This window comes from Corapipo altera, unplaced genomic scaffold (assembly GCF_003945725.1).
Source record: "Corapipo altera isolate COAL_440 unplaced genomic scaffold, ASM394572v1 2b, whole genome shotgun sequence".
NCBI lineage: Eukaryota > Metazoa > Chordata > Aves > Passeriformes > Pipridae > Corapipo > Corapipo altera.
In genome coordinates this window covers 17,870,250-17,894,907 of record NW_020884874.1, presented here as the reverse complement: position 1 = coordinate 17,894,907, position 24,658 = coordinate 17,870,250, and the positions used below count along the sequence as shown (strand labels likewise).

General features: G+C 36.3%; 1 protein-coding gene across 2 annotated transcripts in view; it reads right to left on the bottom strand.

Annotated features, from left to right (window-relative positions):
* The window catches only part of LAMA2 (laminin subunit alpha 2), a 275,987-nt gene that overhangs the window by 158,998 nt on the left and 92,331 nt on the right, over nucleotides 1-24,658 (bottom strand). For both annotated transcript variants that reach the window (XM_027632844.1, XM_027632852.1), the window contains exons 12-13: nucleotides 3,645-3,742; nucleotides 2,870-3,081 (exon numbers count right to left, since the gene is read on the bottom strand). In XM_027632844.1, the coding sequence (XP_027488645.1) occupies nucleotides 2,870-3,081; nucleotides 3,645-3,742 (310 nt within the window). The remainder of the gene's footprint in view (nucleotides 1-2,869; nucleotides 3,082-3,644; nucleotides 3,743-24,658) is intronic.

The following is a 24,658-nucleotide window of genomic DNA, read 5'->3' as shown; positions in this document are numbered from 1 at the left end:
GCTCTACACTATGTCTTTTCAACAATGTCATCCTTTGGAGACCATTAACAGTAGTCCTTAATCAGCACAACATATCTCAAAGAATATCTTCTTCATTGGGCCTACATTTTCCCAGCAGTACTAAAGGGGCAGAATACGGAGAAAAGAGTTATTTCACATGATCTTAAGAGTTATGAGCACAGCTTTGTGCCTAGCATATTTTAGCACGAGTGGAAGTCAAAGAGAATATAAAAAAAAGTCATTACTGAGGCATACTCTAAAAATCAGCAATATGCCTAAAATGACAGATGATAAGATGGGCTGGGTGACAGTAGATGCTCTTGTTGCTACAAGAGGTGACTGTGAGCACAAACTGTTCTGAGAAGACTCAACTCCACTCAGTAAATCTCACCCCCATGGGTGAAACTATGATTCCTACAGTTAAATCAAGGATGAAAAACTGAATTTGTTTAACTGTGATTGGAATTTCACATCTTCTCTTCTCTTATGCTAAACTGCAATGAGCACCCTAACAGTACACAATAAAATGTGTTTACTTTAGACTTGTGGATATGCTGACAGTAATCACAGTAACACAGTAACCACTGCATTCTTCTCTGGTAAGAGACATCATAGGGACAGCTAGAAATGTACCAGTAATATAAGACCATTTCTAGTAAAAAGGATACTCTTCAAAATTACTTCAGTCCCTTCCCCTAACCCCCTTTTAACTCATTGTCTTTCAGGGACCAACCTTCCCAGCTGTAATGTCACTACACCTAGAAGCTGATGGCTACTAACAAACAAAGTATAAATTATATGTTTGTCACATATCTCTTCTTAAAGAGTATTTCCAAGACATGTTTTTGGAAAATTTTCTATAACACACCACTAAACTGTTCCAAAGGCTAAATATTAACAACACTACCAAACAGCAAGGCACCACACACGGTCAAATGGCTAAAACAGTAATCTGAGATGCAGGCAGTGACATTTAGTCTTCCAAACGTGCCATGGAGAGGTCTGCCACTTCTTACTTACAAGGCACAAATTATAGACTGTGTCTGTTCTACATGTGTGTGCTTATCTGACCTATACGCTGTTGCCCAGAGGCGATCTCATCCATCCCACCCTCACTGTTCCACAGTAGAGGCAAGATGGAGCCAGTACATGTCCAGCAATGCACTTTCTTCACAGATTTTAACTGCCCAGTCAAAGTGGTTTTTTGTAGGAAAGCCCCCCTTGTCACAGAAGTACAAACATCAGTACACAAATATATCTAAACCTCTGACAACTGAAGTTTGCATTTCCCATAATACTTAGTAAGACCTTTGGCCCAAAGAAAGTCAAGCATACATATCTCCTCTAAAAAAAACATAGCATATAAGCCCCTATTGTTCACACCAAAATTGCTCCTGCACTCCTTTAGTTGGGAAAATTCTGACTAATGGTTTCCATTTTTTATCTGAATGAGAACAGAGTGTAGGAACAGAATTACTGAGCTCCCACTAGTCTCAGCTGAAAGCTGTGGATTAACAGCTGCTCACAATGCATAAGAGATGAGCTCTGGCCTGGTATTTTGGCTCTCCTCTAAAACCAGGGTGGGAAACTGATGGGCCATGAAAGGTTTTCAAACTGAATTCAAGGAGATGCAGAGATGCAAAGAGATGCAAGGTTGACGACCAAATGAGTAAATTAGGAAGCAGTTTGGCCCAAACTCAAGCTAGTCATGATTCACAAAATTATTTACAGAGATGTAATACATACTAATTAACCACAGGAAGAGACACAGATTGAAGAAATATGAATTCTTTTTGCAGGGAAAAAATTTGCACTGCCAAAGCTCAAATCAGAAAACTGCATGTTGTTGACACAACTTGCCTTTCAATTTAGGATGTATTTTAATTACCTAAATATTCAAATGATGGATGGATTTCTTAGGAAATTGCACAGTAGCAAAAACTGTGTCTGTGCTCTCAGCAAATAATCACTAACTGTGCTATCAGCTCCCTCCATTCCAAATTGACTTACACCACTGAGTCAAGTGATGTGTAGATTAGAGAACATTTCAGGTTTCATGCCTTGTGACTAAAACAGTACCAGGTAATCAATTCCATTGCACATTTAAAAAAATATTACTTATGCCACCTAACTATTAATGTATAGACAGTGCAATCATACAGTATCAGAAATGAGGCTGGTTTCTAGCCCACCTGGAGTATTTGCTCATGCACTTATCAAAATTTGAAATGTAAGATGAGCTTTACAGTTTCAACCACACTGCAGCCACTGAAATAGAACAACTATATCATCTCATATGTCTTTAATTTTATCGAAGGACTCAGAAGAGTTCACATCAAATCAGTGGCTTTAAGCAGTCCAGGCAGCATCCTGACATAAATCAAAGGAAAGGCTTTGGGATTAAAAACATAGAAAATTCCCCTCGAGGCACTTTTCCAGCTTAGAAACTCAGGATATTATTCTCTGGTCCACTGTTAGTGTGGCCCTGTATGCTCATTAAATGGGGAAAACAGTATATATGCAATATATCAACTCTTTCTTCAACATGTCATTACCGTACTCTATGATTTACCATATACATGGGAATTACCATGTTCACAAAATAAACATATTTATAGAACTGTCATTCATGCCTTAATAGTCCATGTAATTTCATTTTCTTAAAACGCTGTTCCTCTCTGTTGCCTTCCTCCTCCTGCCTATCCAAAATGAAAAACATACTAATGACTGCTTGAAAGTGTAAATGAATGCTATGGATTTCATGATAATAAATTAGAGTGTTTTATACTACATCAGCTTAGTTCTCTGAAGAGAGAAAACAACTCTTGAGAATATCTCTGTAGCAAAGGGACCCGTTTCCCACATTCACCTGTAGATGGCATTCATCCCATTGCTGTATGTGGCTCTTATGAGGATCCTCTTTACATTTGCAAGGATAGTCATGAACTCCCTCCTGCTGACTGGAACATCGGTGCCATGCACTGAGAAAGATTCTGGTTTCAGCACAATCTCTTCAGTGTGCTCTTCAGAAGGCTGCAGGTGAATACCCCCTTTCGGAGTGCTGATTATCAAGTCACCTCCCTAGAAAGGGCCATGAATGAGAGATATTTGAATATGAAAAGAGTAATGAAAAAAAACCCAGTTGGGGTACATGATTTATTGAATAATATATTTTACAAGAATAACAAGTATCAGGAATTATATTCACTTTTCATAACCCTGAAATGGTCTTGCTCGATAAAATTGAAAATCAGTGGAAAAGAAAGTTTAGATTATTCAGACAAAACCTAGTGTCATGGCTCTGCATGGGCAAAAGCAAATTCATACAATGCTGAGTTGCACAAGAACAGATCTGCTGAAAGAATGCAAAAATGCTACCTCAAACAACCAGTTATTTTATTTCTTCATTCCTCCTGACGAACAAGAAGTATTATAGTTTTCTAAGCTACTGCAATAATACCAGAGATACTGAAGCTTTTAGTTCTCTGAAGTGTATCCATTTTCTGATACTATAAACTAGCTAAGAGTATGCGCATCCTTCTGTTTTGTGTCCTCAACCACCAGACTTCACACTGAATATCTGAAAAAGCAGGCAATTTTCTTTCTTTTTTTTTTTTTGGTGGCTGAAAATACAATCATTTTACCTCTATGATGACATCAGATTGAACTATCAATTGAACTGTTTCTTCTTCGTCTGTGAAGTCATAGGAGACTGTAAATTTCAGATGTCCTCCAGCAACTGCTACCTAGGGAGTAAAAAGAGAGAAGAAAGTGCAATTAAATGAAAGAAAATGGTCCTTAACCATTGGGGGTATTTTCTCCAGCATCAGTATCTCCCCTAAGTAGGTCTCTAGTGTTGCAAAACCATGTGCAGATACCTGGGAATTACAGTTCTACAGACCATTCCCTTCTCATTGAACTATCTAGAAATGACACCTAGTCATTTTATTTCTATGCCTTTTGAAGGCTGCAAGTTCTTTAAATGCACAGACTAACAGAGAAATCAGAAACAGATACGAAATCTGTGTAAATTTCCACTAGATACTGACATTAGGCTTTTAATGTATTTATTTCAGTTATATGGTCCTCATTTAGGCTGGTCTCTACATCCTTAGCAACCTATGAAAGATTCAATAACTTCAGTTTCATTGATGGGCCAAATTAGAAAAATAGAAAAAAAGCGCAGTGATGTTTTTCTTAGAATGGACTGTAACCTAAGATGAAGTAAGAATTTTCCCTCATGGAGTTATATAAATTTACTTTAAAAGAATGTTCCAGCCCTTTTGCTCAGTTTGACCCAGCCTACAATACGAGAAGTCAACCACCAGACTCTTCTGCCATGCCAATATATTTTTTCTATGCTCTTTTAGCCCTCAAAATCCTGCAAGGACACTAGCTTTTCCATTAGAAATGGAATATACGATGTAAATCAAAACCTGCAGATTTGAATGACAGAGTTCAGCACAGAAATAGTGCTTTCTGTTAATTGATTAGAAGAAGCATAAGTAAATCAAAGGCTGAAAGAGCTACATTTTGGGTTTTAAACACATCTCCCTTATACTTCAGTGCAATGTGAACCTCCTCTCAGAGACTATTAAAATCACAGGGACCCTTCTGCCCTTCCAGTGCATACTGCTGAGCACAGAGCAAACTCATGAGTCTTCTACAAACAGAATAATCTGGTTATTCTCAAGGACATAATGTACCATCATTTGTTCATCATACTAGATGGTGTTGCACACAGCAACAGACAGCAGTGAAAGTCATCATCTTCATTATTTTATGATGCACCTAATTTAAGGGGCGGAAAAAAGTCCCAGCATTTAAGGCCTGGAAATCAATTGATTTTGAGTTATTCATAAAGGTATATAAACCGCCTATATCTAAGGCTGTACAGCTAATTGCTAGGTTTAAGCCAAAAAATTGCCGCCAGTTCATAACACAAATCTTGGATCATAGAATCATGGGATCACAGAATCATAGAATATCTCAAGTTGGAAGGCGTTCATAAGCATCTTCGAGTCCAACTCCCTGCTCCTTGCAGGACTACCTAAAACTAAACCATATGACTGAGAGCGTCGTTCAGAGGCTCCTTGAATGCTGTCAGGCTTCATGTTGTGACTACTTCCCCGAGGAGGAAGAATCTTTTTCCTAATGTCCAATCTGAACTTCCTCCAGTGCAACTTCATTCCATTTCCTCATGTCATATCGCTAATCACCAAAGAGAGGAGATCAGCACCTCCACCTCCGCTGCCCCTCTTGAGGAAATTACAGACTGTGATACGGTCTCAGCCTTCTCCAAGATGAACAAACCAAGTGACCTCAGCTGCTCCTTGCAAGTCTTGCCCCGAAGGCCTTTCATTAACTTGATCACCCTTCTCTGGACACACTCTAACAGCCTGATGTCCTTGAGGTGCCCAAACCCGCACACAACATTCAAAGTGAGGCTGCACCAGTGCAGAGCAGAGAGGGACAATCATCTTCCTTGACCAGCTGGTGATGCTTTGCCTGATGCACCTCAGGACATGGCTGGCCCTCCTGGCTGCCAGGGCACACTTTTAGTTCATATTCAACTTGCCACCAACCCAAAACCTCAGGGCCACCGACCCTCTTTCCACAGGGTTGATCTTCAGCCTCTTATCCCCAAATTTGTATATATAAGCAGGATTACCCCAGTCCCAGGTGCAGAGTCCAGTACTTGGGCTTTTTAAATTCGGTTAGTGATGGCCCAGCTCTCTAGGCTATCCAGATCTCTCTGTAAGGCTTCTCTACCCTCAACAGAGTCTGCAGCTCCTCCTAGTTTAGTATCATCGACAAAGAGTAGCATTACATGTTTATCTACATAGTATCCAAACCTGTGAGCGATGCCTATATTAAGCCTTGACCATAACAACACAGAAAGACTTTTGTTTCCTTAGATACAGATATTACATCATTTTTGCTTTGCTTCTGGTCAAGTCTAAGTGCTGGTTTATAATTGCAAGAGGAATGTAGAAAACTTACATATCTGAAATGCTACAGGAAGCACCCAGAATTGCTTTCAGATGTAGACAAACATTTTAGAAGAGTAACTTTTGCAGAATTTTATAATTTCTATTTCAATTTCAGACTAACTACAAGGATTCAAAAAAGTAAAAATAATGGGAAAACAAAGATTAGGGAGTTTCAGGCAATGCGTAAAAATTATATACCAAGACAGGTTTTACTTTTTCCCAGCTACATAACCTTTACCTTAGTAAATAAAAATCTAACACATGAATTGATAGGTCACAAAGCAGAAAAAATCCCAACCAACCAACCAATCAAAAAAAACCCCCAAAAAACAAAACCAAACCACCCCTAAAGACAATAGTTTAGAGAAAGCAACCAGAATGGACTAGGGACTCCTAAAATATAACCAACAGGAAACACAAGAATAAAGGGGTGGGCTGACTAGTCCAGAAAAGAGAATGCTCAGAGGGAATAAGAAAATAGTTTACCAAAAACTAGAAGAATGAAATGGTCATTTTTATTTTCCTGTGGCAACTGCAAGAAAAGCATAAAGAAGACTCATCTTAAGTTTACAGAAAGCTTTCTGTTCGTAAGGATGGTCAAACCAGTATCAAATTACATGAAAATGCTATTGAATTATTTCGTTAATTCTTTAATAGCACTTCAAACATGTTGAAGGTACTCTGGGTACAATGCCTAAGAGTTGGAATATGACTAGGAAGTCTCTTTAGTTCTCTGCTAATCGCAGCAGTCTGATCTTCACAACTGCAACCAACAAGATTTGCATATCACAAACAGGATTACACATTGAAGACAAATTCCCAAAATGGCACTTATTGTAGAGAATACATGGTAGTTCAGAATACATATTTACCTTGTGTGCTGTATAATACCAATATAGATTAGAAAAAAACTCCAACTTACATACAGCAGAAAGTACTACTTCCTTTCGCCATTGTTTATAGTGGTAATTTCCTTCCTCTGCATATCTAAAGTAGGAGTTCGTTCACAGGCAAAAGAATTCAGAGGTTGATCCATGTGCTGCATGTGTCATCTACTGCAAAAAATACTTTTCACTGAATTTTAAATACAAGGACAATACAGAAGTTGGGCACCTGTGAGATCCCTCTATTTTGATGTTTTTCTCTGTATCACCCAAAGATTCAGAGTTCTGCTTCAAAGACTGTCACCTGAGGTCATCAACACCAAAGAGAACAGAGCACAAAAGTTTGCCTTGCTGTGACAAAGACATGTATTATTGAGACAAGTATAGCTCTCTAAAAATGTCAAGGAAGTTCCACAGAATTTCCATTGTCTCTCTCACCTGTTTTTAGATTAATACATCAAATATTTATTCCTGGCTCAGGAGGCAGAATCAAGAAAAATCACAGATTCCCCATGAAATACAAGAACAGAAGAGACAAATCACATCTATTTTAGTTTTAATCCACCAGTTTCAGGCAGATAGTTTTTCTTTGGTTTGCTTTGGGTTTTGTTTTTTGTTGTTGTTGGTCACAACTGTACTTTACTATTATGTTACATGTTGTTAAAGGATATAAACAGGAAGCACACAAGACTTTTTTACAACAAGCTGACAGAGAGAGGGTCAATCAAAACTGAAGCAGAAGAAATGGCTCCTTTCCTATGAAAAAATTGCCTTTCTCAACAGCAAGAAGATGGGGGGTAGTAGGAAGCAGTGTTACCTAGTGCAACGCATCTTTGATGTTATACCTGTCACACTAAAATTACTTTTAAACCAAGACAAGTGATATTAAACCACAAATACAGCACTGAAAACAAACAGTATTGCTACAAATATTAGCAAGGCCATAGAGGAGGAAAACTTCCATCTCTTTATATGGAAATCAAATTCTAGAAGTCTTTCTCTTCTTCCACTTAGTGAATCTCCTGCCAACGCTTTTCTAGGGCAAGCTGTCAGGATCTCTCCTGCTAATGTCATTGTAGAGTACCTCTTTCTTATGCAGTTTTTATAACCCATCTTATTCTTGAATTATTGCATGATGATTCATATTCCCTCTCTTAAATGTCGCTTGTAACTCTGCCTGTAAAGGTTTAGCACTTAGTCCACTATGCTGGGCGCTGCCTCATTTCTGCTGAACATCTGCCAAATGTAACTTCAGAGATTAGGAGCTATCTGCACTAAACAGGGTGCTGATTATAATCCCTTATCTCATTAAGCAGTAAACTGCTCTTCTGTCAGCTAGGAAGAGACTTAGTTTGTGATTAAAGCACCTGAATATGAACTGGGTGTCTGATATGGCACTATGTGGCTACGTATGGGCAATTGAAAGAAGTCTTTTGCAGAGTTAAAGGAAAGCAGTTGGTCTATGATGTCCCCACTGAAAGATGACTTTCAAATAATTTCACTTCATATTTATATTTAAAAAGTAACTTGGAAGACATAAGATGCATTTCACAAATGAACAAAAAATTATGCACTAAATAAAACACACACACCTTGCTCATATGTTTAGTTGTAAAATCTATACCAGAATGGATTTAGCTCAGAAAGGCTTGGATTTCAGGCATAATCCAAGAGAACATAACATCTCAAAAGCGAATTATATCACTATATTAAAATAGATTTAGGCCAATACTCATACAACACCAGACTTCCAAAATGAGAGAAATAAGAGGTGTCATATAATCTCAAGAGTCATTTATGTTGCAAAAGTCCTCTAAGATCCTTGAGTCCAACAATTAACTCAGCACTGCTAAGTGTACCAGTAAACCATGTCCCTAAACAAATTAACAAATGTCAAGAAATTGAAGTATTTTTTCCCTCTTCACTGTTAGTGGTTGTAGAGGAAATATAGTCACTGACATGTTTTACTAGATAAACAAACATTAACAGAGAGAGTTAATATTTTTATTAAACCGATATAGCTGCAATACAGCTACAGAAAGGTAACATGCTTTTGGAAACATGAATCCTACTTGCTATTACATAATTATATATGTGGTCATACAATTAGGACTATAGCAAGTGAGCAAATGTTAGTAGAAAAATAAAAGAAAAAAAAGAAAAAAAGAGAAAAGGCTACAAACATGAATGAGCAGAACATTTCAGTGGAGAATGTTAACACACATACTGCTGAATACAAAACTAAGGAGTCGCACAGCAAGTTGGTGACAGTAATTTAAGGTTCTAGGAGATAATAATGTTTTCTTATTCTAGAAGACACCCCCAAAACAAACCCCTATTTGTTTCCTATACACCTATGAATGTTTTTTACTTGCTGCCATGATTATGAGAAATTACACAGATGTTCATTCAGTTTTCCAGTGGCTCTGTCATATTCCTATGGCACTATCTACTACTAGATACTGTGCTTGAAGGTAATGGAAATGCAATATATACAGTTTAACATTCCCTGCTAGCCTTGAATTTCCATGAAATAGAGCTATAATAAAATGCTGAAGTTTATTTGGACTCTTTCACCTTCACAAATTCTCTAGGCACACATTTATTTTATGACATGGATTTCAGCAAACTAGAGATATTTGCCCCCAGAACAGCAGCATTAACCACATGAAGGAAATCCTTTAAATAAAGTAAGATTGCTCCCAGTTTATTAGTGGTGACCAATTTAGTCCATAATTGATTGGCACGTATGCAGTTGTGATATTATTTGACAAGTCACTGAACAATGTACCACCTTAACTGATGGTTAAGTGCATGTGTTCTTCTAGTAGCCCACTCAGTGCAGAAGGGAGTGGACAAAGGGCTACTTTTCCTAACTTATGTGTAAAGAAATATTTCATTGTTAATTCAGCTCTCATCTGGATTGTTATCTTCTTTATGAAAAAGTACCAGCTATAAATTTATGATATTTAATTGGATTTTGCTGATCCAGTCTTTGTGATAGTTGTAGTGTGAGGGAAGGCAGGGACTAGAAAAGAATTCTGATAGAACCATCACCAAGAAGATGTCAAACCTTTCTTCATTTAGTAATAGCTCTCAGCAAAGATTGCATGTTTTAGTTCTACTCCAGATCCAATTAGAGATTAAATAGACTCTCCTCTCTTAGACAGATTGAATTTAGATAGGATAAAAAAGCTCATCTGAGGCATTAAAGTAATATTTCAGATAAAGCAGGGAGCAGAATAATCATGTTTGATTTGAATGACAATATAGTTCTGGCTAGCTTTAAAAAAAAAGTCAGAATTTTCTTTATAGGGAAGTTAAATTTTCCCCTGAAAGAATGGGCTCATTCTCTTAACTCTCTGCCATCTAGAGTTTCCTCAATTCCACCCCAGCTAGTTCAGAATCCTACAGTTTCCCTGCTTAAGTACACTCAACATTTTTCTATATAAATTGATGATGCATTCTACTTAAATTCTCATAATCAAAATGCTGCTTCCAGAGAAGTTAACCAAACATGGGAGTAAGCTATATAAGGTAGCCTGACTACTATATTGTTTGGTTCAATTGCTTTCCATGAGAATTTGTTTATAATACTGAACCACTCAAAGGGGAATTCACTATTTCTTCAGTTTCTTGAAACGGACCACTCCAACAGCTGAGAAAATTTCCAAGTCATGCTTTTCTTGAATCTTATCCAAAATGTTATGATGTAGCCTCTTTATTTTTTAGATTTTCCTCTGCTGATTGTGATTAAAGGTAGAGTTGGGTCAAAGATAAAGGAGTTTTATTCAATGTAGGTACTCATTTGATCACAGAATGTTCTGTGATGTTGAAGCTATATATTAAAAGGTCGAAGAGCTTTTGCATGCTATTGCTTTTGCATGGTATTGCTTTATATCTTATCTATACATTTATTTGCTCTACCTTGCTCTACCTTAAATGACCTTTCCTTAAAAACTCACTCTGTAAGACTTTCTCTCTTTGTACATTGGATAATGGAACAAGACAATCACAATAAATCTTAATATTTAAAATTTTCCCAGCAATGGAAAAAGCCATGAAGTCTGTGGGTTTATTTTTCCCCCAAGTGAATGTTTTCAGTTTAAGAGACAAATAAAACCTGTCCAAAGAGCAAGCACAACCCATAAGGAGTAACCCAAACTCTGCTACATTGTATTTCACATGGACATTGACCATGACTTTTCCATATTTCACATCGATACCCGAACAACTGGGATCCCTTCCAGAACACAAAGTTTAGCAGAGTCTTTTTGTATGCTGCATCCGATTACTAGGCAGTCAAAAGAATACCCTGCATCTATCAAAGAAATATCACGTGTTCAGATTCAAACATAGCCAAAACATGAGTGAAGAAAGAACACCAAGAGAGGAAGACATTAAAATCTAGTAACTATTTCCTTAATCATCCCTTGAAAGTATCCCTTGCTTTTGCTAGAATATCAAAAGTGTAATTAGACAATTTGAAGCTTGCTGCTTTTTCCTTCTTGCTTCAGAAGATGCAAGGCATAATATTGGTAAAGTGGTTGATAACATTTGCTATCCTGAACATGATAATCTGATGCCTATTTTCTAACCCTTCGTATTTAAAATATTTTGTCACAAACAATTTAGACCAATCAAAACCGTACATAATTCTTTTAATTGAATGTATCTGCTATAATAAGAAACATTTCCATGGAAAATATTTTAAAGTAATCAATAAGAAGCTTCTTATTTGTGGATTTTCTAAATTATATCTATAAACTCAGCCCAGTCTCACTGTTACTAGATACTGTATTAACATTACCATTTTATAACCTTGCTTCTCTTCCTTCTTGGATGAAATAGACTTTATTATTTGGAAGTAAAAAAAAAAAATAGATGTCTAAATAAAGTGCAAGAATTCATTGTGTTTAATATACAGTATTGAAACATCCAATGACATCATGGAACTCTAAAAGGAAAAATGGAATAAATCTCAGTTCCTAAGAAAGATGGGAACTGAATGACATGAGGTCTCCTGTGAGCCCTGTGCTGCCAATCCTAATTATGTTGAGTAGTTGCTCCTTCTGAACTTAGCATTGAGAAAAATTAATATAATCAGTGAGTGATTGAAAAATTTGCACAATAAGGTTATATGCTGTCTCATGAAATGTATTTATGAATGTAGACAAATATATTCTACAAATTCTCAAATGTCTACCATAATTCCCAGCTGTCATTTCCCCTCACTAGAGAAGACAAACAGAACTGTCTGGCCAACCACTCCTGAAGTCTAAAACCTGCTTTTCTACTGATAAGCCTTTACAAAATTTAGATTATATGATTACTTTGTTATAAGTACTTAACCATAGTAACAATAGCATATAACCTTAGTATGGTTACTCACTTTCTTCTTCTTCTTCTTCCTTTGCTTTCCATATGATCTTGATGTGCCTTCCCAACCACTGTTCCCCAAGCTGCTGTAACTAGATCAAGGATTCAAAAATACAAAACAGGGGTATATTCTTCCAGTAGTGATGTGGTAACTGTAATTCATGAACAATTATTGTTCATATCTATTACTGTGGTGGCAGGTAAATCTCAATCTTTGGAAGTCTCCTAATCTGGTAAAAATATACCAGAAGTTGTGACACTATAGCATAATATGTCAAGCACTCATCATAGAGGAATATTTGAAGAAATTAACTTTGTACATCATCAAAATTGCAGGCATTTTTGCCTGACTGAATACAGTTAACTGCAAGGAAAAGAAAAAAACCAAACCAAACAAAACAACTAATACAAACTCACCAACTGATGACTAGTTTTTCACAACAGCTGCTCTGATCTCTGTAAGCACCAATTTAGCAGGCCAAAGTGGCTGAATGGTGTAAGTCTGGGTAAAAATAACACTTTTTCTTTAACTGTGAAGATGTTTCAGACTGCTAGTGATATTGAAATCCAATTCACTATTTGAGCATCAACTCTATGTTTCTAAATAACATACCCTCATCAAATGTTTCTAAATAAAAACTGTTTACTGCTGGTCTTGTAGCTGTCAACAACCTCATAATTGAAAGTAATTCTTAATTTTACTGATTAAATGTTGGTCTCCCAGTTCCATGGTCTTTGGTTCCAAAAGGACAAACCATAATTGCAGTAGACATATCAATAAATGCCTTCCTGTAATATTAGAATGAATTACTAACTAGAACATTTATGTCAATGTCCAGTTTCATTAAAACAGAAGAACCGATGCTTACCCTTCCTTATTTGGCTGTACTTTCATGAATATTTTAATAAGAAAAAGAATTTGCATAATTTTGCAAAACTAAAAGCTCATATTTCTATGGCAACAAAATCCCAGCATGCAAGGATTATTAAAAACAAAAATGTAGGACTATAAAACAAGAGCAACTGCTCAAGTCCAAATTAAAAGCTGTTCTTAGTAAAGATGTTTCCCTCAGCCTTGCTACTGCATTTAGGGCTAATGAATATTTGCATCCAATACTGCTGAGGATATCCCACTGCATCATGATCTTAAAATCAAAATCCATGGATTCCTCCTAAAGCGTTTACTTGCTACTGAAAAAGCTTAAAGAGTGTAAGCAGCAGAAATAGTTAAATTCTATTCCCTCATAAGAATCATAGAATCATTAAGGTTGGTAAAGATCATGTAGTCCAACCATTAACCCAGCTCACTGTGTTCACCACTAAGCTATATCCCGAAGTGCCAACAAGTGGTACAACCAACTCTTGTTAGTACAGTTCACCAAGTTAGACTGTAAGCATTCTTGATCTTAGGCTTTCTTTTTGTTTCTGTGTTTAAAGTAGCAAGTAAAATAGCTCAGGAAATTAATTCTAAACTTTGCCACAACAGAAAATGGAAAAAACCCTTCACTTCTAGCCAGCCAAAGATTATTTTCCTATCTCCTTCTACTTAACTGGTTTGCAATATTACTATGGACAATATTGTACCACAATCATGGCTGCATGAGTAATTCAAAGCAAAGTATGACATAACTAGCACTTTGGGATCCTTTAGGAAACTGAAATATATCATAATGTTTCAAGCATGAAAGAGTTGTGTGACTGCCGTATCTGTTGTGCAAAATTATTCTGACAGAAAGGATATACTGCTTTTAATAACTGCTGGGTTTTTTTAACTTTAAGTGGGAGATTTTGAATGAAATAACATGTAAATAAATCAATGTTTTGAAGAAAATTTCTCCTTCCCTAAGAAAAATACAAGGACTTGCAAAGCCCAAATATCTGCTCTTCAGAGGTTGCTTGTCATTTGATATAACAAATGCAACAATAATATATTCTTATTTAGTATTTTGCTGCATACCATGGAGACCTCTAAGGATCACATATCAAAATAAAAGCAGTAAGAATAAACACTTGAGTACTAAAAAAAGATATAGATCCGTATAAACTTGTCTCTGTGTATTATAATTCACCAACAATAATCATAGCATAAACCCCCAAAACTCCTTGAATTTTGATTTCAGTTTTCAGTTTTAGGGGAAAACAAAGCAGTGAATCAGAACTCCTGTGATTTTTCATCTGTTTTCAGTCAGTATAAACTATATTTTGAAATACTTTGCCTCTGGAGCCAATTCTTTCTCATTATTAAATTCATGGCCACTTTCCTGGTTTGCTAGTTTTGCAGCCTTTCTTCTGCTAAACTTATTCATGACAAGATAACATAGTTTTGAAAAATACATATGTTTTCTTTTAGAGAAAGAAACTCGTGTATGATCTTATTTGAAATTAATGCTAGTTAATAGTAACTAAATATATGTATGTATTACACAAACCCTGAATTTTAATACTGTATTACTCAAGAAAAAAAGATTTTTCAGAAGAGAATAGACAGCCCTTAATTAACAAATATGATTTAAGACAGATTTTTTTTTAAAAAAACAGTATTGATAAAATATATCATGCTATTCTTTATTGCACCCATAAAAGCAGTTCCGCACTTGTTAGCATCATGGTAATCCACATGGTAATCCACCATCATGGTAGTCCAGACTATTATTACTTGAGGCAATGTGCTTATATATATAAGCACTGCCCGTGCACAAACACACACACTATGTATGCATATGCTCACACAGTAAAAATAAAACTTGGTATGCACTGATCTTTGAAAGCTACAAAACTGTGCTGTTGTTTCAAAAGGCAATACAAAACCAAGTTTGCTTCAAAATAATCTTAAAGAAAAGGTCCTTTCTGAAAATCTTTGCAGGACATTTTTTTTCTTCAAGTTCAAAGTCTTTATCTTTTTTAGATATGATCTTCTATGAGAAAACACACATTTCTTCTTAGAAGGCTGAAGGAAGGGTGAGCAATCAAGCTAATGAGATTGGAGAGCAAAGGAAAGATAGAAGATATATGAATTTATGCCCAAGACTGAGAAAGGAGAAATGACACAGCTTTATGAGTCCTCCATAAGAGAATTTATTTTTTCAACTTCAATTTGCCTTAATGGGAAATGACAAAAAAATCCTTTAGCCATTGTGAGGATAATCCAGTTCTATGAACTTTGTGGCTTCTGCATTCATGTGTGCTATTTTTAACATTTTTTTTTCCCTTAAAGGAAAAAATATCTATTCTTCATAAATTATCCTGATTAGAAAAATGACATTATTTTACAGCAGACAATACAGGTTGCCACTTCTTATTATTATTTGTTCCTACAGGTGCCATGCCTTCCTTTTACAGTCTTGAAGCAGCATCTTTTCTATCAATTACGAATTTATATACTGTATCTTTTATTGGGAAAAAGGCCCCCTATATTCATGAGTTACCTCTGCTTTAAAGGCATAATGATGGAAAAAATTTCCTTTGGATGAACAAATTACTGTCCAAAAAAAGAGGTAACTCTACTGCCCAAGGGTTACATTTGCTGAAAGAATCCACATCAATCTTACTTTGGCATAGGCTCTATGAAAGTCCTATACTGAGTCCCATTTGAAGGATTCATCATCACCAAAAACATTGCAGTTCCATGAGATATATTAATACAGAGAGTGTGATTAATTCACATAGGTAGGAAAAAGTTCTACTGAGATTAAATGTTGTCAGACCTGTAAACTTCATACGCTTAATCGTTTTGCAAATTTTTTTTATAGAAAGTGCTATACGCATTTAAGTGAGAACCACATATTTCAAAGCAAACCTCCTATTCTCTTCACAAATTCACCTTACAAAAATGTCAGAAACTCCTTCACCTTTCACTATGGAATGTATTGCACAACAAATTGAGCATGAAAACCATGTGATAGTATTGTTCCATATACACTTTATTTTAATGTTCTGAAAATATCAGAGGCACCTAAAAAAGTAATACAACACTCACAAACTTAGAGAATAAGTACATTAAGTCTAGGTATAAAATGATATCCAACATGATCATAATTAATGCACATAGACTAAGTATCCACACATAGCAACAAAAGAAAATAATGTGAAAAAAATTATTTCTACTGAAAAAATATCTTCTTCATGTCCATGTTAGTCATCTACCTGATCTAACTGTATCTTCTGTACCTTTCAAGAAGATATACTTGACCTCACTAGCTAAAAGAGATCCTCTCCATTTGCTTTCTCTATGGATGCTGACACTTTTCAATTTAATGTAGATTTTATAAAAAGAAATTCCTTACCTTACAGTGTATCAGCACTGTGAATGATATATCTGTTTGGTATTATAGGAGTGGATGCTACTCACCTTTGATGATTTACAGCTTCCTTTTCCGACAGCACTTTCTTAAAATGATACATTTCAAACTTCACTCTTTTTGAATATGAAAGAAGGAAGGATAGATACATCATCTTTCAGATAACGCCCTGAATCCAATTCAGAACTGATTCAACTGAAAAATTATTAGGATGAAGAAAAGGCCATTGGCATAATTACAAAAAAAAAAAAAAATCTACACATAGATCCTCAAAGAGTAACCAAGTCAAAGGAAGGAGATACTGATGTTCCAAAAGAGAACTAATTGAAAATCATATGTTTAGTGATGGACTGCAGTTTTTTTCTTAACTCTACCTAAAAGCAAGAATACTTTTCTGCATAGCTTATTTAAAGATGTTCAGCCAGAAGAGATTAGCTAAAGATGATCAACTGAGATGTTAATAAGGAAGGATGAAGTAATTCCATCAAAATTAGTCCAGATATAATCACAGAATTTTAGAGCTGGAAGGGTCTTCTGGAGATCATCTAGTCCAATGTGCCTGCCAAGGTAGGGTCACCTAGAGTAGGTTATACAGGAATGTGTACAGGTGGGTTTTGAATATCTCAAGAGAGGGAGACTCCATGACCTCCCTGGGCAGCCTGTTCCATATAACGCTTGACAGAATCGTAGAATAGAATCATAGATTGGCCTGGGTCGGAAGGGACCTTGAAAATCCTCTAGTTCCAACCCTCCCTACCATGGGAAGGGACACCTTTCACTAAACCTTTTACTAATCCACTTGCTCAGAGCTCCATCCAACTTAGGCTTGAACACTTCCAGGGATGAGGCATCCACAACTTCTCTCAACAACTTCTTCCAATGCCTTACCAACCTCACAGCGAAGAATTTCTTCCCAATATCTAACCTAAACCTAAATGGTCTTCAGATTAAAGCCATTCTTCTCTGTTACCACATGCCCTTGTAAAAAGTCTCTTTCCATCTTTCTTGTAGGCTCTTTTCAGGTACTGGAAGGTTGCAATTAGGTCACCTTAAAGCCTTCTCTTTTACAGGTTGAACAATTCCAGTTCTCTAAGCCTTTCCTCATAGGAGGTGTTCCATCCCTCTTATCATCTCAGTGGTCCTCCTCTGGACTTGCTTCAACAGTTCGATGTCTTTCTTGTGCTGTGGACCCCAGGGCTGCATGTGGAACTCCAGGTGGAGTCACACCAAAGCAAAGTAGAGGGGCAGAATCACCTCTCTTGCCCTGACGGCCATATTTCTTTTCATGCAGCCCAGGATACAATTGGCTTTCTGGGCTGCAGGTGCACATTGCCAGATCGTGTCCAACTTCTCAACCACCAGCACCCCTAAGTGCTTCTCAGCAAGGTTGCTCTCAATCTGTTCATCCCCCAGCCTATACTGATACCAGGGATTGCCCCAACCCAAGTGCAGCACCTTGCACTTGGTCTTGTTAAACCACATGAGTTTCCATGGGCCCACTTCTCCAGTTTGTCCAGGTCCCTCTGAATGTCATCCTGTCCTTCAAGTGTGTCAAAAGCGCCACCCAGCTTGGTGTCATCTCCAAATTTGCTGAGGGTCCACTTGATGCCTTCATCTACATCATTAATGGAGATATTAAATAACACTGTCCTAATATGGACTCCTGAGGGACATCACTTGTCACTGATGTTCATCGGGACTCTGGGCCATTGACTACAATCCTCTGGATGTGACCATCCAATCAATTCCTTATCCACCTAACAGTCCACTCATCAAATCTATCTCTCTCCAATTAAGAGAGAAGGATATTGTGGAGGTCTGTGTCCAGATAAATGACATCTGTAGCCCTTCCTTTGTCCACTGATGTAGTCACTCCATCATAGAAAGCCACTACGTTGGTCAGGCACGACTGGCCCTTGATGAAGCTGTGCTGGCTGTCTCAAGTCACCTCCCTGTCCTACACGTGCCTTAGCACAGCTTCTAGGAGGACCTGTTCCATGATCTTCCCAGGCACAGAGGTGAGGCTGACAGGTCGGTAGTTCCCAGGGTCCTCCTTTCTACCCTTTTTAAAGATGGGTACAATGTTTCCCTTTTTCCAGTCACCTGGGACTTCACCTGACTGCCAAGACTTTCCATTATTTCAGCTCACTGTTTTGTCCCTTTCAACATCAACATGAACAAAATTGTGCACAGAAACAAAGAACCTTTAAGGTCAGAAAAGACCTCTAAGATCACCGAGTCCAACTGTTAACCCAGCACCGTTCCTTCTCTCCACACAGCTGCTGCCTTTTAGGTACTTAAGACATCTGCTTCAGTCCTTATTAATTTTATTTATGTACATTTGTTATTAAATAAACTCAGTTTTCCACGTTTTTCCTTAAGTCTAGTTCTCCTTTGGGCTGCCTCCAGTTGACAGTAGAGCCCTGGACATATCAATATCCTTTTATGAGGACCAAAGAGCCTTTATAAAGTTGCAACTGCAAAAGTGTCTTTTGTAGAGAGAAAAGATTAGATATAGAACATTAAACAATGTTTGAAAGTCTCACCTTGAGAGAAGAATGAGTCTGTGTTTATGTATGTGCATGTAAATATTTTTATACATACAGAAAGCATACTTGTATTTGAGATAGCCTACATGGAGAAGATATATAGACCCTAAAATCAGGTGCTTCAGAATCTCTCAGAAAATATCCTACTTCATTGCACTAAAAATTCTCATAAGTTAATTTTCTAAGTAAGAAAACACTCCCTTACTCTAATGTCGGAATAAACATAATTAAAGTGTAACAGCTCTAATACTCAAATAATGAAGTATTACTTACAAAAAGCATTAAAAAATCAGTTTAAGTTGGTTATCTATTTCTTTCAACATAAGTTCAGTTTCTAGCAACAGATTGACTCATATTTCATCATCTGTATCCTTGGAGAATGGAGAATGACATTATCTACGTGTATCAAAGCCTGGAAGAATGATAAAATCATTCTGAGTTTTGGTGTTGCAAGTAATTGTTTTAAGAATAATTGTAATTTTGCAACCTTAAACAGTAAAATCTCAGTACAGAATTTCATCACATGCTCCAGGATCTTTAAATCTTATTAACAGCATATGAATCGTGAATCTAATAGAATCTAGGGTTTTTTATTATTCATTATTACTCACGCTGTGGCTTTTCAAAAGTTACTCTGAATTTTAACAAATAGGTTGGAAAACCTCAATTTTATATTTTATCCAGGATACCAACTTTTAACTTTAATATCTTTTGAATTCTTGCTGTGACAAAAAGCTAAATAACTCAAAAAGAATCAAACCTTTTATGTAGTTCATATATAATAGATAAATACAAGGTCTTCCAAGTGTGATTAATGTGATTTATATACCTGTATAAATTTCCTTTAATTGAATGAGTTCCTTCTTCCCTTGTTTCTGTTGGCAATGTATATTTTCTGCTCATCTCTAATGTAAGCCAGGCTACTAGGTTCTAATAAATCAAGTTTTGACTAACAATGTAAATTTTCTGCTTCCATCTCAAACTCTTTAATATTTAGCAGGGTTTCATGCTACTTTAGACTTAATGTAAATGATGTAGTCTGAAGTAATGATTGACTTTACATCTGTAAGATAAAATATGAATAAAAAAAGCTATCACTTCACAATAGCATTAAGAGAAAAAAATGATTAAAAATGTTGAGCTTAACTTAGTGCTGTTTAAAATATGAGTTAAAAGAGGACTGTGACCTACACGAAGTTAGACAAGTTTCCAGGTACAATTAGAACACACCATAAACTCTTTTACAAAATGATTATCTATATTTAAAAAATACTCATGTATTAAGTTAACCATGCACAATCAGGGAGTATTTTTTTTTTTTTTGGTCATAGCATCTATTTACAGGTTGTAAGTAATTGTTTTGACTCAGCAGTGTGTTCCAGACCCTATGCATGGTCATATGACAAACTAGCCTCCCCACTTTTGCAAAACTCCTTAGATGTACAGTTGTTTGAAATTTAGAATAGAGAGAGATAAGATTCAACATTTTCTTTAGTCCTCCACTGCCACGATCTCCATCATTAATGTATGAATTCTGTTTCTTCATCTGTCTCTTCCCATCCTCCGCCTAGTTGTATTGGCCCATTTGTTATTATTTCATAATATCTTGCATTAACTACCAATTATGGTGTAATAATTTAAGTAAATCACCTTTTATTTAATGCTGTAAATTTTCTAATCTATTCGACACTTCATTCTCTCACCTTGACTGTAACAGAGCTATTCTCTAGCTTAGAAAATGAGTGCAAGTTGCTGTATACTGGGTTGGTGGGCAGGACAGCATTGATCTGTGCTTGCATTCTTATATTATTCCATATGCATGTTGTATTGGCCACTGTTGGAGACCCACTTTCTACACTAGACAGACGTTTCCTCTGACTAACTACAGCTGCTCTTACTTTCTCACAAATGTTTCAGAACTGATCTCCTGCTGATAGAAACTGCTGTAGCTCCATGAACCTAATTGATTTCTGAAAATTTCTGCTAACAGGGGATCTGTCTTTTCCTGCATCACCAAGTGCCAACTAAGGTGTTGATACGTCTCTTCTGAAGAGCTAAAGATAATCCTAACAATCTCTGGGGAGTGAATGAATGTCCACAGCCATCTAGTAGGAATTACCATTTCTTAACACTTGAAAAAATGCCTCTTTTCACTAATTTTCACAGAAAATGTGTATAGTGCTCTATCCACTTAAGTCTGTTAAGAATTTCATAGTCAGTATCTTTCATGAATTAATTTGTGAATGTAGACCAGAAAGCAGGTAGCTGAAGTTCAAAGCAAAACATTTAAACATCTTATATTAGCTAAAAGAAGGAACAGGATACGAAACAACAGGAAGTAAATCTCTATGTATTAAGCCCGTACAAACCCATACATGCAGGCCATCGGGTTTTATTTTTAAAACATAATTGTGCTGCGCTTGGGAACCAGAAAAGCATGCAGCCTGCGCGACGTGTAACGCACAACCTGTGTACTCACCTCCCTATCCTATTGCCTTTGTCACCTTCATGGTGGGGTAATAAACTTTGTACATAAAACACTGTGCCCTTACTTGTACATCATTAATAAAGTCATTAATGGGTATGCATAATTCATGCATATTTGGGAAGATTGTAAAATTACACAGTCCTGTGCAGTGTGTGTGGAATTCCAGTGCATCCTCAATATGATTCTAAAATATTTTAGCTTAGATGTAGAATTTTTTGTTTTTTAAAATTCTTTTCCACAATGAAGTATAACTTTAGGTGTGTAGCCATCTGTACAAATAATGGTGCTCAGAAAGAAGCATCAGGGTCTGTCATTTGCAATATGTAAAAGTTCTATTTTGAAATATTCAGATGTGAGCAGGGCTGGTCTTATTATGCCTTCAATGAACTAGTAAAATTGTAAATGGCAAAAGTTTTTGTAAATCTTGCATTTAGTTTGTCATAAAAATTTCAGATTCATGGATTCGTCTAGCATTCCAGCCAACAGTAAGTGATGTTCATCAAACTTTCAGTTTATATGGACTGCAACACGAATCATCATAAGCCTCAATTATGCACACTTTTCAGATCCTTCTGTAGAGAACCTGAAATTTCAAATTATTTCCTGTTTATACTTTCCTTTAAATATGCTTGAGGATGGATAGCACTAAGTGTAATATCAGTTACTTTAGTAATTCTCCAATTATTATTGTGCCAAAACCTGACAAAATACTAGGTTACTGGATGACAATGATACTCCATAACACCCTTCACATCTAAATAATTCATGCTAGGTATTTGGTGGGAAGTCTTGGAACCAATAGCAACACACAAAACCATTAACACTCAAGATGCAAAATCTTTTACATTTCTATAACTAAGAATTTAACAAAATATGGTCATAAGAAAGCATTTTACTGGTATACATGGCAAGCATAAGCTGCATCTTTTGAGAAAGTCAAGTTCTAAAGGCCCATTTCAATCCTTATGCACCTGAAAAATTATTATAGCAATGTCTGTCTTACTATTGACTTAATGATTTATTTTTCAATGTTTTCTGTAATACAGTATATTTTAGGGTATTGGTAATACAGTGTATGGGGTATAAGTGATGAGATTTTGGTAGCAGGTGGACTGCAGGAATGACCCCTCTAGGAACTTGTCAGGGGCTCTCCTGTGCCAGGTACAGCTTAGTCCAGCTGGCCTGCAGTGGACCCACCACAGGCACATCAGCCCATCAATCAACCTGGTGATGCCTCTGTGGAAACATAGGTAAGACAGGAAAAAATATGGAGTGAAGAGAGGAGGAGGGAAAAAAAACAGTGAGAAATATCAGAGAGAACAACTAGGTTAGAAAAGGAGGAGTTGCTCCGTGGCACAGCAGATATCCCTACAGCCCACAAAAGAGCCCATGATGAGCACGTTTTCCTGACAGGAACTGCAGCCCATGGAAAGCCCACACTAGAGAGGATTCTTCCTGAAGGACATTCCAGAACAGGGGAAAATGTGTGAGAGAGGAGTGGGAGAGAGGAACTGTTATGCAAGTGATCATTACCTCCAACTTCCCCTGACACAGTCATGTAGGGGTAGAGGAATAAGTAGTGAAGGACTAAAGCTGAACCTAGGAAAGGATGGAGGAAAAGTATTTTTTTAAGCTTTTTTTTTATTATTTCTTGATATATCAGTTTGCAATAAATTAAATTAATTTTCCCCAAGATGAGTCTATTTTGATGATGACGACAGTAACTGGTAAGCAATCTTTCTGTCTTAACCTCTACCCATGAGTTTTCTCATCCTATTTTCTCCTCCTATCCTCCCAAGAACGGGAAGTGAGAGAACATCTAGATTGGAGTTTGGCCCTTAACCAACCCACCATACCCTTTCATTTTCATTCTGGAACTGCTGATTTGAGATTGTCATGTAAACCTTGCAAACTTCAAGGTATGTCTACTAGAAACAGAAGAAAATGTCTTAATGATATTTTTAGTTACAGCCTGTGGAAAACACTCAGTCTTTTTATCAGAAGTGTAAACACTCAGTCTTTTTATAAGAAGTGTCTGTGAAATACCTGAAGGCAAGGAACACAATGCATTTAAACTCCAGGATATCTAAGGTCAGTGCACGTAGCTGAATTTCAATAATCTGAATTCAAGCTCTGGTGCCTAAGATACCCTAGCACTTCATGGAGTACCACAAAAAATATAATTCAAAAGGTCAAGTTATAATACATCACAAAAATACAGCTTTACAAAGACTTTAATTTGAAAATAATTCACGTTTTTAAGATAGTTTACCCATATTAACACATTGCTTTACATCTAACCAGTTACATTAATCTCAGTTTATTTAACTACTGATTAAATTGATTAAAAAAACCAGTAAATTTAAGGTTCTCCAACTGAAAGAACTTTTAACTTGCAGTGTGTCAGTTACACAGCCACAACTCTTTAAAGAAAAACTAGACTTATCATAATCTATATGCAAAATACGACACATACTGTTTCTCATTTTAATTTAGTCCAGGGGATCTTTCTACTCCCGTATAACTACTGTGAATTCAGGCACTGATTACTGGCATTTTGGATTTCTCGTATGACTCTTAATTGCTGTAGTAGGTCATGGACTGTACTTCACCAGAGAGTAACAGGAATGTCTGAGATTAAAAAACAAGACCATAACACAATAACTTACAATACAGTGATTTCCAAATAATCAGCTGTATCTCTGTGATACACAGTAAGTTGCAAAAACTTTTAACTTCTACAATTTAAAGTTGAATAATTTTAATTTAAAAGTAATTACTAGTACTAAGATGCTTGTGGAAGCTTGGAAGGGATCTCTGGAGATAATCTAGTCCAACTACTAAATCCTACCAACACTTTACATTAACTATTTTTTTTTAAATTTAATTAATATATATATTTAATTTGTCTCAGCCTTATCTGGAAAGGAGTCCAACTGCTAGTACATAAGGCCTAGAAACAGTGTTCTATTCTAACCTTGGAGAGTTTACAATCCTCTGTAATAGCAAAGAACTTCTAACTTCATTTTGTGGGAATGCAAAAGAAAAGAGAAAAAGATGACAATAT